Source organism: Bos mutus, chromosome 11, assembly GCF_027580195.1.
Source record: "Bos mutus isolate GX-2022 chromosome 11, NWIPB_WYAK_1.1, whole genome shotgun sequence".
Lineage (NCBI taxonomy): Eukaryota > Metazoa > Chordata > Mammalia > Artiodactyla > Bovidae > Bos > Bos mutus.
This window is the reverse complement of record NC_091627.1, coordinates 75,759,403-75,776,956: the sequence shown is the minus strand read 5'-3', so window position 1 is coordinate 75,776,956 and position 17,554 is coordinate 75,759,403. Positions and strand designations below refer to the sequence as shown.

General features: G+C 44.7%; 1 protein-coding gene across 1 annotated transcript in view; it reads right to left on the bottom strand.

The window, feature by feature from the left end:
- LHCGR (luteinizing hormone/choriogonadotropin receptor) overlaps positions 1 to 17,554 on the bottom strand; it is a 62,226-nt gene continuing 44,672 nt past the window's right edge. The window contains exons 8-11 of the mRNA XM_070379606.1: positions 15,144 to 15,218; positions 11,136 to 11,321; positions 7,301 to 7,381; positions 1 to 1,199 (exon numbers count right to left, since the gene is read on the bottom strand). Of these exons, the coding sequence (XP_070235707.1) occupies positions 47 to 1,199; positions 7,301 to 7,381; positions 11,136 to 11,321; positions 15,144 to 15,218 (1,495 nt within the window). The 3' untranslated portion in view covers positions 1 to 46. The remainder of the gene's footprint in view (positions 1,200 to 7,300; positions 7,382 to 11,135; positions 11,322 to 15,143; positions 15,219 to 17,554) is intronic.

Below are 17,554 nucleotides of genomic sequence, written 5' to 3'. Positions count from 1 at the left end.
TTCCATATTTAAGTATAATTCAGTAATGTGTTTACTGATATCACAGTTAACATTCCTTATAGCAAGTCTTGTCCAGGACAGCTGAATATTGACATTGTAATGTAGTCAACTTGAAGGTAGACCGGGAGGGCTTATTTGATCCAGTGAAGCCATTTTTGCAGTTGGAGATATAAGCTGAAAAATCCTTCCTCCTATAAAGTTCAGCTCGATATTTACAGCAGCCAAATTTGCTCAGCAACAGAAAGAAATCCCTTTGGAATGCCTTTGTGAAAATTGCGTACAGAAACGGATTGGCGCATGAATTGACAGGATAAAAGAGAACCAGTAGAACCTTTGAGTTGGTTACTGTAATGAGGGGCACTTTGAAGGCAGCTGAGATGGCAAAGAAAGAGATTGGTGCCATGCAGGTGAAATCGGTGAAGATGAGGACTGCCATTTTCTTAGCAATCTTTGTATCTTTGTTGGTAGCCATCAGCTCTGGATTTTGAACTGCAAAATAAATTTTAATGTAGCAAGCACAAATGATGATGAAGGCCATCACGTTGAGAATCAGGATGGTTAAGATGTAGACCTGTGAGAGAGTGCTTTCCACATCCATGGGGAGGCAAATGCTGACCTTCATGTAATTGCTGACACCCACAAGAGGCAACACGGCAATGAGAGTAGAAAAGAGCCATCCTCCGAGCATGACTGGAATGGCATGTTTCAGTCGCAGCTTTTGGTCCAGTTGAATAGCATAGGTGATGGTGTGCCATCTTTCTAGTGTGATGACTGTGAGGGTGTAGACAGAGAGTTCACTTGCAAACACAGTGAAAAAGCCAGCTGCGCTGCACCCACTCCCTGTCTGCCAGTCTATGGCATGGTTGTAATACTGGCCTTTGGTCTGGGCATCGACTGAGGCAATGAGCAGCAGGTACAGCCCCATGCAGAAGTCTGCAAAGGAGAGGTTGCACATGAGAAAGCGGGGGACTGTCAGTTTGTAACGACTGGTCAGGAGAACAAAGAGGACAGTCACATTTCCCGTGATGGCTAGGATATTAATCAGCCAAATCAGGACTCTAAGGAAGTCGTAGCCCATAATGTCTTCACAGGGATTGAAAGCATCTGGTTCAGGAGCACACTGGAGTGTCTTGGGTAAGCAGAAACCATAGTCATAATCCCAGCCACTCAGTTCACTCTCAGCAAAGATGGCAGAATAACTGTAAGAAGAATATTGTGACTCAGTGTAAACTTAAGAGATTTTCTATGATTCTGGGTATTGAAAAACATTTAGAAATCGCCCCTAGTGGTTTTTTTTTTTTTTTTTTTTTAAGGAGAGCAAACTAAAGGAAACGAAGTCAAAACAGCCTCAATCTTATATTTATTTGTTATCTGAGAACTCTGAATTGGCGTAGGAGTTCCTTAAGAAGGGAATGAAAAGCCATTTAGATTTTTTTTTAATATGCAGATTTTACACAGTGATGCAAGGATTTAATGAAGCTGTTTACAGAGCATTCTTTTCTTTGGAAAACAAATTTAGAGACATAATCTATGCTTGCTCAATCTAAAAAAACTTTCTTGACATTTTCTTAGCTATTTATCTCCTTTAGTTGCTAACCAAATTGCTATCAAGCTGTTTGTCTGCAGTAGAACACAAATGGGATTGAAAGGCTCACACTGTTGAAGATTATCAGCTTTGGGAGGACATGCTGAAGTCCTTGGCTAATCAGGCAGCCCAGTTGAGAAATGGAACCAAGGTTAGGTTACTCAGAAGAAATTTAGGAGCAGAGGAAGAACAGAGTCATGAACAATAGAAAGAAATAATTGAAAATAGATAATTCTTAGGATATGAGTCAGATTCAGAGAGTGGACTGACTGAAGAGGGACTGTGTCCCTAGTGAAGGAATGGTTCCACTCTGGCACTCCCTTTCTCCCAACCCCACTGCTACTGCTTGAGTTCAGATTTTCATTCTTTCTAATGGGACAGTTACATTAGTTTTCTTCTTGGCATCCTTCCCCCAATTTTAGCCCTCTTCCTAGTCCATCTGTATATTCCTACTGGAATGGCTTGTCTTACGCACATTACATTAATTCAAACATTTATTAGTTTCTCATTGGCTATGGGATGAACTCCAGACTCCTTGTGAAGACCTCTGAGTCTCTCCTTGATCTGCATTCTGTCTCCTCTTGTAACCTCATTGCGAAGAAGCTGCGTGTGTGCGCGTGCGCAGGCACACCCAGTCGTGCCTGACTCTTTGCGACCCCATAGACTGTAGCCCACCAAGCTCCTCTGTCCATGGAATTTTCCAGGCAAGAATACTGAGTGGGTTGCCATTTCCTATTCTAGGGGATTTTCTTAAACCAGGGATAAAACCTGCATGTCTTCTGCCTTCTGCATTGGCAGACCTGTTCTGTACATGTAGCTTACCTGGGAAGCCCTTAAGAAGCCATAGTGCCATACAGTTCAGAACATAGGCTCTGAAGCAAGACTGCCTGGGTTCCAGCTTTTACCAGCTGGGAGAGTTATTTAACATTTCTGTTCTTTAATTCTTCATTTGTCAAATAAGGATAGTAATCACACCTCCCCTCACTGTATTGTGCTAAAGGATTAAATGCATTAAAACATGTAAAATTTTTAGGATAATGCCTGATACCTAGTAAGTACTCAGTGACTGTTAGAGATCCTTATAATTATCTCTTGCAAATCCTTTGTGCAACCCTTTGGTCACATGAAAAGACTTGTGGCTTTCAGAACGGGTTTTGCTGTCTTGTCCCTTTGTCTTGGAATGTGTTGTTTTTTCTTCCCCCGTCTCCCTCATTTCTCTGGAGAATTCCTCCTCATCTTCAAAGATAATCGTCTCTATGAAGCCTTTCTTGATTCTACACCTCTAAGGAGTTTATCACCCCTCCTCTAAGCTGCATTTACTATTGTAATTCTCAAACTAACATGGCCATTATGTGATGATACATGGCTTATTTAACAGTATATGAAACTATTCTTTAATAACTATGAAGGCAGGGGACTCCATCTTGTTTATGTCTGAACTCTCAGTGCTTCACACAGTTTTGTCCCAGAGTATTCATTCAATAAATGTCGTGGGATGAATAAACCGGGGTGATGCTGGCTTGGGAAGGGATCGTGAGGCTGCAGGAACAGTGAGTGATACAGGATGATGCGTGTGTGTGCTGTGCATTCATGTCTGACTCTCTGTGACCCCATGGACTGTAGCCCACCAGGCTCCTCTGTCCATGGAATTTTCCAGGCAAGAATACTAGAGTGGGTTTCCATTTCCTTCTCCAGGGGATCTTCCCAAGCCAGGGACTGAACCCACATCTCCTGCCTTGGCAGGCGGATTCTTTACCACCTGGGAAGCCCCATGATGCATGTAGGCTTTACAAATTTTCTCTTTGCCCACAGTCAGCTAACATAATCTTGAAAGGTGGAGAAATGGGCATAATTTTTCTGTCGGGGCCATTACAAATATATATCTCACCCCAGAGTTTCTCACACATTAAAAGAGCATTTTTCTCTACTCTCAAAACGTAACTTCTCATTTTCTGTAGAAGGGAGTGTGTACCTAATACTGTTACTGGATAAAATGATATATTTGAGCAACACAATTACCTAAGGGAAAGAACATAGATTTCCAAAAAAGGGAAAAGAAATCTATGACCTGGGACACCAAAAAATGTGCTACAGTGTCACAGAAACCAGATTGAGACTGGAAAAGTACTACTGCCGCTCACAGGAGACTGCGTAGGAAACTCACTCGTTTTATTATTAAATATACCTAGCATATTTGTTTGTACTCATCCCATGCACATCAGTATAATTACCTAATTTTTAAATCTTTAAAGAGATAATGGTGGCTATCAGAGTGATGAAGGACCTGGGAAAAGCCCTTCATTTTATTGGTAAGGAGACCAAGATTAAAGGAGATAAGTCCCTTGCCCAGGCCCCTCAGCACTGACCTAGTGGCAACACGAGGTCTTCATATGCATCGTCCAGGGGACTTTCTTCTACTCCACCATCTCTCAGGGTTTTTCAAGGTGTGGCCCTTGGACCACTTCCATCAGAATCACTAGAGTGTTCATTACAACGCAGATTCCTTGGCTTCACTTCAGACCCTGAATCAAACTCTCTAGGGACAGAGCCCAGAAATGTGCATTGTAAGCAAGTTCTCTGGATGATTCCTACAAAATAATCACCTTCATTACATTACATGAGAACTTTCCAACTATTGTTGCCTTGGTTTCCTTTACTACATTCCCCTTATCAAAATAACTCCAGCTGCTACTAGAAGCACTAATTTAAAGATGTTAACAATTCTGCCATGGTTTCTGAATAAACTTACGTCACTAAGAGATCAAACAGGTTTCCTTTTCCACTCCCCTGGTCCCTCGCTCTTTCTTTTTTTGCCCTACTGGGCATTTGTCTAGGTTTTTCTCCCTGCTGATTTGTCTTCGGACTGAATACCTATCTGCTGCTACTTACATTTGTGCCCTGGGACGACTCCTGAGGGCATCAACATGCTTGTTGGCAAAACCCTGCATGGAGCTGTCTTTAGTACTGAAGGCTGTGCAGAGAGTGTGAATGGACTTGGATGGGCTTAGCAGCATTGAGGCAGAGGAAGGAGCAACAGTAGCACCACTGCTCCAGCAGCAATCAGTAGACAGGAAAAAAGACGGGGGTTTTAGGAGGACAGTGGGGCCAACCACAGCAGTGAGGACACCAAAATATCTTAAGGAGAGCAGATAAGACTCAGTGGCTGGCTCTAGAATTTCTGAACTCCAGACACTCAGGAATAGCAATCTGGTGGGAAGGGAAGGAAGGGGATTTATCACAAGAAATGTTTTCACAGGGAGCACATTCTTTTTACTTAGATTATGTGTTAATTTTTGGTAGTTTTGGGGGATGCTGAAGATTGCTGCTGCTAAGTCGCTTCAGTCATGTCCAACTCTGTGTGACCCCATAGACGGCAGGCCACCAGGTTTCTCCAATGCATGAAAGTGAAAAGTGAAAGTGAAGTCACTCAGTCATGTCCGACTCTTAGCGACCCCATGGACTGCAGCCCACCAGGCTCCCCCGTCTCTGGGATTCTCCAGGCAAGAACACTGGAGTGGGTTGCCATTTCCTTCTCCAATGCATGAAAGTGAAAAGTGAAAGTGAAGTCACTCAGTCATGTCCGACTCTTCGTGACCCCATGGACTGCAGCCTTCCAGGCTCCTCCGTCCATGGGATTTTCCAGTCAAGAGTACTGGATTGGAGTGCCATTGCCTTCGCCAATGCTGAAGACTAGAGGACTTGCAGTGTTAGCATGGCAGACTCAAGATTGGATGCTTACTTGGGAAGGCGTGGAGTGGTAGGGGCTGATGGTTATTGAGACTGAGCTAAAGTCTCCCCTCCCCCTAAAACACCCCTTGATGGTACCACAGACTATACCCAAAAGTCGTTTCCTACTGATGAAAAAAAACCATATGATTGCAAAAGTGTTATGTGGAAGGTGATAATGGAGAGAGTATTGCGAGAGAAGAGTGGGAAGGCTGAGGAAAGGGAATGCTGGAGGATAGATGGTGTCAGACCTAAATGAAAGGGAAAAAGTATAGAAGAATAGAGACTATAATATAAGGTACCCTAGCTGTCACAGTCTTTAAAAACTCCCTTTACTCTCATGCTTCTGAAAGCCAAATGATGTTTCTATTGTCCCTTACAGTTGAGGAAAAAAGTCTCAGAAAAGATAAGTATTGTCAAGGGAAACCTAATGTTACAGGAACATTAGTGCCAAGAATTCATATCCAAGTCTGAGGAGCTCCAGACCCCAGGGTCCTTCCATCATACCGCCCTGTGCCTCTATATATCTTGCAGATTGATAGGAAAAAAAGAGAAAAGACAAAAAGATGTAGAAGAGAGAATGGAGATTGGTAGGGTGCCTTAGAAGGGCATCTGGTTTGGTTTTGTAGCCTGAGGGGCATGGAGGGGGGGATGGGAGTGGAAGGGAAGTAATAACACTCGCAAATCACAGCAAATGTGGCATCGGGACACTTTTGAGGCACGCACCTTTACCGCTGCACCAAAGTGTCATGCCTTTGGGTTAAATTTCCCCCCAAAGAACCAGCATATTAAGTTATAATTTATAGCCTTTTCTATTTTAATGTGCCTTGACCTACTGAGCCTCATTCTCGTATCAGTGGGCTTCCCTGGTGGCTCAGATGGTAAAGTGTCTGCCTGTAATGCGGGAGACCTGGGTTCGATCCCTGGGTTGGGAAGATCCCCTGGAGAAGGAAATGGCAACCCACCCTGGTACTCTTGCCTGGAAAATTCCATGGATGGAGGAGAGAGCCAGACATGACCGAACAACTTCACTGGTTCCTTTACAATTGAAGGTATATGAAATGCCAAGGCAGTAGGAAAACGTTTTTTTTTTTTTTTTTAAATCAGGGGCTTCCCTGATGGCTCCGTGGTTAAGAACCTGCCTGCCAATGCAGGGCACACAGGTTTGATCCCTTTCTGGGAAGATCCCACATGCCGCAGAGGAACTAAGCCCGTGTGCCACAACTACTGAGCCTGTGCTCTAGAGCCTGGAGGCCGCAACTGCTGAGCCCATGCGCCATAACTGCTGAAGCTGGTGCATCTGAGAGCCCATGCCCTGCAACAAGAGAAGCCACCACAGTGAGAAACCTGCCCACTATGAGAAGGGTAGGCCCCGTTCATCACAACCAGAGAAAGCCCGAGCAGCAACGGAGACCCAGTATAGCCCCAAATAAATAAATCTTTAAAAAAATATCAGTCAGTAGAATAGAAATGCAGCTCCCATCCAATATGTGTCAGTGATAGTGTTAGGTCTAAATAATTTTAAGCTCTAGAGCATAATGATCAAGGTGGCCTAAGTCTCTCCGAAGGGGAGTGGCTGCTTCTAGAAGCTGTCTACAATCAGTTAATCTTTGTGGAATGCTGACCACATGACTAGTGAAAAATCCTTACAAGTGAGGCTATCATTAAACAAGTCCTTAGTGACATCAGAATACCTGCAAAGAAAATTTTAATTTTGGAAGAGAATTTAATATGACTGTAAAATGAATATGTAGGTATGTTTTTACAAGTATTTTTGTAAACAGTTGAAGAGATAATTGATCACCTGGACTGCCTTGTAAAAACACACACACACACACACACACCCCATTTTAAAGCTATTAAAATATGCTTTGCAAACATGGCCCCAACCAAGACTTTTATGAAAAGAAAATCGTTGGCACTGATAACGCTAAGGTGCCCACAGAATGAGACATGACTCCCCGAGTTTCCTTCCATGCAAATACTTACAGTGTTTCATTATTTGGTCTCCTTGCTGTGCTTTCACATTGTTTGGAAAAGTTTTTAAAAATGGAAAATGAAAAATTCTGCCTGAAAGAGGTAAAAAAAAACAAACAAAAAAACCAGTTGAGCTTTTGGTCTTTAAGCCTGCTCATGTCTGTTTATGCTTTGTTCTTCCAAATTCTTTCCCTATTACACCTGCGTTGTGTTCTGTACCATTGTCCTAACTGAAACACTTCCAGGGGAGAGAGTGAAGGCTTCCGAGTTGTCATTAGAGTGCTTCCAGCTTAGATAAAATGCTTCTGAATGCTAAGTGTTTTGTGTGGGCTCTAGAGATGAAAAAACTTAAATTTGTCTCATTGAATCCTGGATTTTTCAGTGCTCATTAAAAGATAACTTTGTGGCATATTAAGGTTTTCTACTCACCACTCTCCTCCCCACATCGGCCTTGATGAACAAATAACCATTCAGAGTTCATGGCTTTGAATTATAACTGGGAATCTCTCTTGTAAAGATTTGAAGATTCTGGACCTGGCTTTAAAATGATGTGAATTTTCAGCCTTTTTGGCTTATGTGCAGAAATATAATGTGGTTGCTCCCTATTCCTCCATCTTTCCCTCTAAGAACTTTAGCCTGTGGAAAGGGGTAAATGTCAAGAAATTAAAAGAAGGCTATACTTGTATTCCTAAGATGAAACCGTGGTGAAGCACAAAGGAAAACTGGATGGAGAAACAGAGAGAAGAAGAGCAGGCTGTGCGAATTCCAGCCTTTCCTGAAGAGGAAAGAGGAATGTAATTCAAGATGGATATTTCTATTTATTATTCTTCTCCAACATTAACAGGGCTTCTCAGGTGGCGCTAGTGGTAAAGAACCCTCCTGCCAATTTGATCCCTGGGTTGGGAAGATCCCCTAGAGGAGAGCATGGTAACCCACTTCAGTACTCTTGCCTGGAAAATGCCATGGACAGAGGAGCCTACAATTGCAGCCTACAGGTGGGCCACAATCCACAGGCTGACACAGTTGGACAGGACTGAAGCGACTTAGCACGTTAGCGATATTACTGAGGCAATCCCTTGTAGGAATGACTTTGTGTAAAAGCAGGATGGTGGGGAATACATAAGGACTGTTTGACCTACTGGACTCACTTTCAGAAGTTACTCAGCTGATTATTTCGCCTTTGCGAGAAAGCGGGAGTGAGAAAGAGAGATTGTGTGTGTGTTTGATGCTGACTCTGCATCTGATACTTAGAGATGCTCCACATGAACCAATCTGCAATTAACAGGAAATGTGGTTGTTCTTGGCCTTCAGCTCTGTCTACTCTCTCTCTTTTGGAATTTTAATCAGAGACACCAAGGAGAGTTTGGGGGCCATCTGCCTGGGCAGCTGTGTGGGTTATCCAGGCTCCGCAGCTGCAGGGCAGAGGGCTGACCCAGAGTTTGCACAAACATCCACTGGCCCAGCTTCACGCTCTCCATCCTCACTAGCATCCAAGGTTTCTGACTTCAGGGATAGAGAGGGGTCAGCTGAAACTTGTCATCCTAATCAAGACAACTGCTGTGTGACTGCATTACCCTCTCACTTGGTGCTGGCCCACAGCTGTGTAATGCCCCCCCCACCCGCCACTGCTTTTATTTTAACCCATAGGTGGTAGTCTCTTCTTTCATCTGCTGGAATAAAACACCCCTGAACTAAAGCTTTAACATGTCAATGACTTCAGAAGGGATGCAGCCTCCTTTCCCACAAAAGTGGAAATGTCCGGAATCAGCTTTGTCCCGAGCCAGCATCTGTGCTGCGTGGTGTCCCCGTCGTTCTCTCACCGGCTTTGCTCACTCACAGCCCAGAGCGCTGCTTTACAGAAGCAAATCTGAGTGCTTCTGTTCTGAGCTCTCCAGTGGCTCCTCATCCTCTCAGCGACTTGGCCTTACACTCATCATAGCTCACCTCTCCCTGGTCTCCTCTGCTCACTCATCCTCCTCTCTGTAACCATAAGCTGTCTTGTTCTGGTTTTTCTGAATGACTGTCATTCCATGGCCTCTTGCCTTTGTGCCTTCACAAAAGCTCTTCCATCTTCTTGGCATGCTTTCTGTCACACCTGTCTAGCTAATTGCTACCTGTTCTTCAGAGCTCAGCAGAAGTCACTTCCTGGGGAAGTCTTCCATAAGCCCTGTTGCCATTTAGAAATTCTCCCTCTGTTCTCGCAGAGTCCTGTGTTCTGTTCTCAGCTGTATCATAACAATTGCTGGACTGCATCTAAGTATTGGCTGTCTTTTGTGTTGTCCTCAAATAGCTGCTTATGGCTCTGATGGTTGGGATGAGCTCTTACTCATCTTTGTAGCTTCAGATTTTTGCACAGTGTTTTTCTGGAACACGGTGAATACTCAGATAATGTTCTCTGAAGCTCAGTTAGTGGCACACAGCTTTCTGGGCACAGCAAATGGCCTGTCTTCTTGGTTACCCCGAAAACTTCAGGTAGCTCCATACCTCCCTATCTATTCGAGGTATGAAGTGGGTGTACGAAGATAACGTGCTGGTTGATTAATTGTAAATAGGTTGATCCCCAAAACAGTTGCCTCCTGGTGACACTCTCTTAATGCCTCATCTAATTAATTCTTTGAGAATCTTCTTAGGCTGTATAATATTCTTTTAGGGCAATGTTTTTCCAGCTGTGAGTTGTGACCCATTAGTGGGTCATGAAAGCAATAAGGTGAATCAAGACTAGCGTTGAAAGCAAACAAACATGAAATAAAATAGACAAGAGAACATAGTGTATGCTGGATAACCAGCATAACCGACAAGGACTTCCTGTATAGCACATGGAACTCTGCTCAGTGTTAGGTAGCAGCCCGAATGGGAGGGGTTTTGGGGGAGAATGGATACACGGATACGTGTGGCTGAGTCCCTTCACTGTTCACCTGCAACTATCACAGCGTTGTTTGTCAATCAGCTATATCCCAATATAGAACAAAGAGTTAAAAAAAATAAAATTATGCAAAAGAAAGAAAAAAAGAATAACAGTGTCTCACATGTAAAACAGTTAAGTAGTGCTCTGTTTTATTTCAGTTACATGTGTCGTGTTTACTGGTTGCAATGTAAAAAAAAGTACTTCTTTGTATGTATTACAGTGGGAAAAAAATCTGGAAGAGAGTGCTTTAAGGAAAGAATAAAATCCTTCACACCCTGCCATTCCGTTCCGGACTGAAGTGAATTAATTGAATCAGTAAGACCACCCCACCTCCCTGAAGCCAGCACTGGTCACAAACCCACAAACCAGCCAGGAGCTTCTGCCTTTTCCATTCTCATACCAAGCTAATCCTTAGGGAGCTAGGATTCTGTTCTATAATAGAAGATAGTCTTCTGCCGGGAGAGAAATAGCTTTTTTAAAAAAAGCAGTGAAAACCTTCTGTAGTGTTCTGTGTATTTTTTTTAACTAAAGATTAAGACATTAGGTAAAATTGACCTTATTGAGCCTACTTCCCCCACTTCTTTAGAAATGATGCTCTTTGATAAGGATTAGAGCTCCTTGATCTTTGAGGTACCAGTTTTGTACTTCATTTTGCAACTGTAGTTATAGCCTGATTTAAGGCTCTAATTGAATTAGCTCAGAATAAGTGACAAGGGTCTTTTCGCTGCAGGGTGAATCGACTCTTTGGAGTCAGTTTTCAGGAGGCACAGGACAGTTTGTTTTCTTCTTGTCTGTCTGAGAGTGACCCCATGACCACGGTGACTGTGGTGCTGGTTTAGACGGCAGGCAGTAAAAGGGCAGGATGCTGCTGACCAGCTGACTATTTTCAGATCTGAGTTTCTACCACGCTTGGCAGGCTCTACCTTTTGTTTTTTTACTTACTCGTTTGTTGGCAAGTTTCTAAAAGCACAGCAGTGGCTGGGGTAAGTCAGTGTGGCATCCAGGAGGTTGGTAAATTTTTCTCTTGATGGCAGTTTTTTCAGAAAATAGGATGATGTGGCAATTAGTGTCTGAATGGACTCTAGCCCATAGCTAGGCAGGGCCTGCAGTTTAGTGGAAGAAATATCCCTGAAAAGTAAAAAAAAAGAGAAAGGCTTACTTATTTATTTAATATACTTGATTCATAGAATGAAACTTTGTCTCAACAATAGCATCCTTCTAGGTTCTGAGGCATTTTTTCTCCATCTTGCTTTCTCCCTGATTCTCTGTTTCAGTTACTCTCATTAAGATCTGAATTCAAAAAAGCTACGTTGTGTTTTCCCTCATATTGACCCCACTATCCATTCATTAGGATTTCCTTTCTCCCTTCTCCTGCTTCCTTTCTCCCTCCCTTTCCTTCCCTCCACTTAGCTGAAGTAAAATAACCACTTGCTTTATGATAGAGCAGGCACATGCAGTGACACCAGCTTTGTGCTCTAGCCCAGGGGGAAGTATTTAGGGCTTCAGATGCCTCTCTCTTTGTGGATCAAGCTCCACAGAGTAGGTTTTCATGACGCACAGGCTGCTTATGCTATTAAGAGCCACTGTGCGGCATTAGCCATCATCTACCTTCTCTAAAGGCAAACTGGATTCATCAGTCCAAAGCAAGCGAATACTCATGCAAGCAGAATTGTGTGGAAAGCTCAGGGTTTTTCAAACAAGGTCCTGAACCCCTTAGCTTTTCTAAACCTGAGGCAATGTGCAAGAAACCTCCAAACAAATTAAATGTGAGAAGGAAGAATAAGTGGGCATTTAAAAATTCTTCCTGTCTTCCTGCTGATACACTATGAAGATTTTCAGGCAGCACCACCCCCTTCAGCACCCTGACCCAGTACTTAGTGCCCAGCGCATGGGATGGGATCAGTGGGTGATCGATGGACAGATGAACTTGACACCATGGAGTGATGACCAGGGTTGGTCCTTGGTGGAGTAATCAGGGTGGCAGAATTTGCCTCGGGGATGGCAGACTCTTACTGCTTTTCTGCCCTTATTGATTTAGGTAACCAGTGTTCTCATTCCGTTTTACAGAGTATTTCTGTTAGATGTATTAGGAATTGAGTACCTGATTCTTTACAGGACTGGTGAATTTTTTTGTTTTTATTATTTTGGAGTGGAAGTAATATGTTCTAAGTTAGGATTCTATAAATGTCAAGGTCTCATTACAAAGGAGTAAATCTCTGATGATAGATTTTCCGTTTCACTGAGTGACTTATGGGGGAAATATTTTGGGGGTATGGATGGGAGGGATGCTTATAAACCCTAAGGGCATAATGCGGATAATCATTTGGGTAGTAAAGAGACCTAGGCCTGGTTCCACTGTTCTGAAAAAGTCAAAGTAAATGCCCACAGGGCTCACAGTCACTTCCAAGCAGGCGGGCTGAGCAGCTTTTCAAGGGAAAAACTGTCACGCTGAGTGTCTTACAACCATGCTCACTCATTCTTATACCTGACCAAAGGCAACTCTCCTAGCTGTTCATTGCCCAAGTAGGTGGCCAGTTTGCTGTAAGAACTCTGCCTGTAGGGTGTGCTAGCCCGGAGTACTTTGAATACAAGACATGTAGACAGGAACCCCTATGGTAGGATGGCAGAAGCTGAGAGACAGCAGAGAAAGCAATGAGCAGGAGCCATGAGGAAGTGGAAGCCACGAGGAAGCAGAAGTCATGAGGCGGAGTGGAGAACAGAGAAGTAGGACTGATGATGCCAGAAGTTAGGGAGTGGAGAAAGTCAGGAGTTTTGGTGGCGGGAGTTAGGATGTCAAGAGACTCAGGGTAATAGGAAAGAAGTAGAGTCAGACTGATAACAGGAGTTGATAGTGGTGGGAGCTAGGAACCAAAGGAAGTCAGGAGTTGATAGGAAAGAGGAGTTAGGGAGGAGTCAGGAGTTGAGAGTGGCAGGGGCTAAGAAGTAGAGTTTGGGGCTTATAATGGGGGAATATAGAAAAGTAGACAAGATCATGAGTAGATACTGGCAGGAGCTGGGGTATAAAGAGTAACTGTGTCAGTTCATTCCTTCCTCTCATCAAAACCTTAGCGCCTCCTCACCTCACTCAAAGAGTAGCCATAGGCCCCTGACCTGGCTCTCGCCACCTCTCTGCCCTGCTCTGGGCCCTTCCCCTTGGCTCACTTGGCCACACTGTTCTCTTCTTTGTCCTTCCAACACGTGCAGATCCTGCCCAGTTCCCTCCAACTGGAATGCTCTTCCTGCTGATGCCCACACAGCTTTGCTCCCTCCTTTCTTTCAGGTATTTGCTTAAATATCACTTTTTCAGGACAGTCTTCCCTGACCATCCTCCTGAAAATACTAACTGCCCCTCCTGAGAACTCTCTTCGCCCAGCCAGCTAAGTTTCTCCACTCCACGACCATCTGGTGTAGTACATATTTTCTTTACTCATTTGATCCTTGTCCATCTTCCCCACTCTATGAAGGCAGAGACATTTGTCTTTTCTTACTCACTGCCGTTTCCCTGATGCCTAATTCAGTGCCTGGCACATAGTATGGACATACAGTTATTGGAAAAATCAATGAATGAATGAATAAACAGATGAACTGTACTACACTGCTCACTCTCTTTCTAGTACTTTTCTCATTTTTAATAATTATATTTATTTATTTTAAGTTGATTGATGATTGCTTTATAATATTGGTTTGATTCTGTCATACATCAACATGAATTAACCATAGATATACCTATGTCCCCTCCCTCTTGAAACTCCTACCCACCTCCCACCCTTTCCCACTCCTCTAGTTTAATACAGAACCCCAGTTTGAGTTCCCTGAGTCATACAGCAAATTTCCATTGGCTCTATATTTTACCTATGTTAGTGTATGTGCTTCCATGCTACTCTCTCCATTCATCTTAATACTTTTCTCATTTTAAAGTCATGTGCCTGTTTATCACTTTGCCTGTTCATCATTCTTTCCCCTCCATAGTGTAATGTTTTTTTATAGGGCATCAACCAGAGCCCACCACTGTCTCTGCAGCGTGGTGCCTGGTAAACAGGATGTGTTCAAGCCGTGCTTGAAGGCATTAGTGATGGGGTGCCAGAGTAGGAAGTAGTGGGCCGGCACCTCTGCGGAGAGGTGAGGCGGCCTCTGCTGTGAGAGCTGCGGCGTGTTTGGAGCCCTCTTGCATTTCTCCCTGAAGTCTGGCTACAGCTGCAATTGTTTTCTATAGGATGTTTCTGGCTTCCCAAGGCGTTGTCGGGAGACTACTGGTTTAATCTCCTGTTCGTCTTGATGTTCCCATGTGTCCTTATGTTCAATGCCCATTAACTGAGGGAACTTCGCTCTGCTCCTTGCATCCTCAGAGAGCCTGACACAACAGCAGCTCACTCAACCTTAATTCTCACGAGGGAATACCAGGGAACACCGGACCCCCTCTGCCAGCACGTGAAGAGGCCCGCCATATTTGATGCTGATTGAACTGTGTCTCACCCAAATTCATATGTTGAAGTCCTAACTCTCAGTACCTCAGAATGTGACCTTAATTGCAATAGGATCTTTCCAGAGGTAATCAGGTTACAATGAGATCATGAGGATGGGGCCTAATCCAATATGACTGGTATCTCTATACAAAGGGGGAAATTTGGAGACAGAGAAACACATCGAATACTCTGTGAAGACTAGAGTTCTACTGCCACAACCAAAGGGAGCTACCAGGAGCCGGGAGAGGTCTGGCATAAGTCCTTCCCTCGCAGGCCGCAGGAGGAAGCCGGCTTGCTGACAGCCTCGTTTCAGACTTGAGCCTCTAGAACTGCAGACAGCACAGTTCTGTTGTTTCAATCCCTAGTGGGTGGTGCTTTGTTAGGGTAGTCCTTTCCCATGCAGAGACTGGTTCCCCTGCAAACCCAGCTGGGGATGATGTGACTAGACACCCTGAGCAGGCCTGTTGGGCGGCACCAGTGTACTCACAAAATGCTAGGCCCCGTGGCCCCCCGGAAGGCATCGTTGTGCATCTTCTCCAGGCGTGCATTTTCCTTCAGCTCCCTGTGGGGAAGGACAGAGCCCTTAGTGGGTTTTTCAGCTCATATGTGAACAGTCAAAGCTGTGCGCATGCACGTTCGGGCCAGCCCATGTATGTGGTGCTCGGGGGTGGAGGCGAGAAGGAGGGGCTGTGGGTAAAATGCAAAAACGGTATTCTTGTCTTTGGCACAACTGTGAAATCTTGGGTGTTTGACTCTGCCCTTTCCCTGCAGTTTCCCCCTCTCTCAGTGGAACCCTTTGTCCTACCACTGAAAGCACTCCCACTGCTGCCCTGGAGCTGTGCACGTTTACTCCAGGCAGCTGGGCAGGGCAGAAATGCTGCTCCAGCGTTCAAGGCTGAAGGGTGCGGGTGCAGCGCACTCTGTACCAGGCTCGCAGCCATCGTGACCTTGCAGAGCTCAGTGTCTATTAATAGTAATATACTGAAGTTTGCAAATCTTAAAAGCAGCGTCCGTTCAAAGCTACCCCCTTTCATCGTGTTAATTGGACTCTTTTTCTTGCAGCTGTGTATTTCTCCTTGGGCCTCCCAGGTGGCGCTAGTGGTCAAGAACCTGGCTGCCAATGCAGGAGCCATAAGCGACTGGGGTTCGATCCCTGGGTCGGGAAGATCCCCTGGACAAGGGCATGGCAACCCACTCCAGTATTCTTGCCTGGAGAATCCCATGGACAGAGGAGCCTGGTGGGCTACAGTCCATAGTGTCACACAGAGTCAGACATGACTGAAGTGACTGAGCATACATGCATGTACATTTTTTCGGTGGGTGACAAAGGGGAAGAAGAACAGTCTGTATAGAAAATTGCCTCCTACACCAGTCTCGGCTATGTGTCTGATCATCACTAGGTATGTGTGTTGTAGGAAAAAAAGGGTTGAAGGCCACTACTCTTAAGGAACCCAAAAGCTGCAATGGGAGTAGCCACCTGAGGGCTTCTGGTTCCTTTTAGGGCTCCCCTGGTAGCTCAGATGGTAAAGAATCTGCCTGTAATGCAGGAGACTGGAGTTCGATCCCTGGGTCAAGGAAGATCCCCTGGAGAACAGCTACCCACTCCAGTATTCTTGCCTGCAGAATTCCACAGCTTAGAGTAAACTTCTCAGGACCACCTTGGCTTGGCCCCACTGAGCAGCTCCCATCTGGGCCCTGACGGTGCTGTCTCCAAGCACAGGCCCTTCTGGATGGACAAGGGAGCTGGGAAAGGAGTCCCTGGGCTCAGACTTGCCAGATCAAACTTTTGATCACTTTCTTCCTACAAGAGAAGGGTGGTATTTCAAAGAACTTTCTGGAAAATCCTGGACAATGGGCACAGTGTCCATTTGTTTTTGGCATGATGATTTTGAACACGGGACATGATTCTTCTAGTAGCACTGTTACAGTGGTGAAAGAAATATACCAACACCCGCTGCCCCTCCCTTGCAAGATCCTGTGTAATTAGGCAGCTCATCTCATAGCTTTACATCTTCTTTATCATCTTTCTGCAAGACTCCACATCACCCTTGCCATTTAAGAACTGCAAAAGCCCCTGCATTTCACCCATTGGTGGCTGTTTTCCATATGCTTCTACTAAGCATTTTCCTTGGGAAGCCTCAGCCCTTTCATCACAATGCACCCGTCCGTCTCACATCGTCCCATCCCCTGGGTATATTTCCACTTTCAAAGCAATGAGGTTGTCAGAGTCAATTGGTATTTAAAATCTAAATCAAAAGAAAATTTCCTTCCCAAACCTCCCTGGCTCTTCTTCCTGATTTGGTTTATTTTAATTATGTTCAGTTGTGGTCATAAATCATGGAAACCAGGCTCTGTGAGCAAATAATCCTCGTGTCAGCCAGGTCAAATTAACTGTTCAAATTTTATGACAGCTTTTCGCATGTTTTATTAAAACTCGGATCTTTCTGTATAATGATAACTCTGCGTTATGTAACTCGGCCAAAAAGAAATCAAATTTATCTACCACGTTTCCTGCAGGTTCCTTTGGGAACTCTCCCAAGTGGCATGGCCATCTAGGCATGAGAGACACAGGCAGGCAGGATGACCTTGTGAGGTACAGTGGGAGAACCCCCAGATTCCAGCCAAGGCTTCCTTAATGTGGGTGCCCAGGGAATGGTAGGGAGGGACTCTGGGACCCCTGGAGGTATCTGAGGGTAACCGTCTGAGGTTGCTCCCCTCCACCATATCTGCCTTAGTAACTAGCATATTTGAGGACTTTTCAGTGCTCTGGTGTCACTGTTCTGGACAGCTCTGGACAGGCCTCTACACGAGGAAGGGGTCAGAAATGGGGCTGGATTTATAGTTGGAACATTTTGCCCAGTTCTTTTGAAAACTATTCCCTCTGCCCTGCTCAAACCC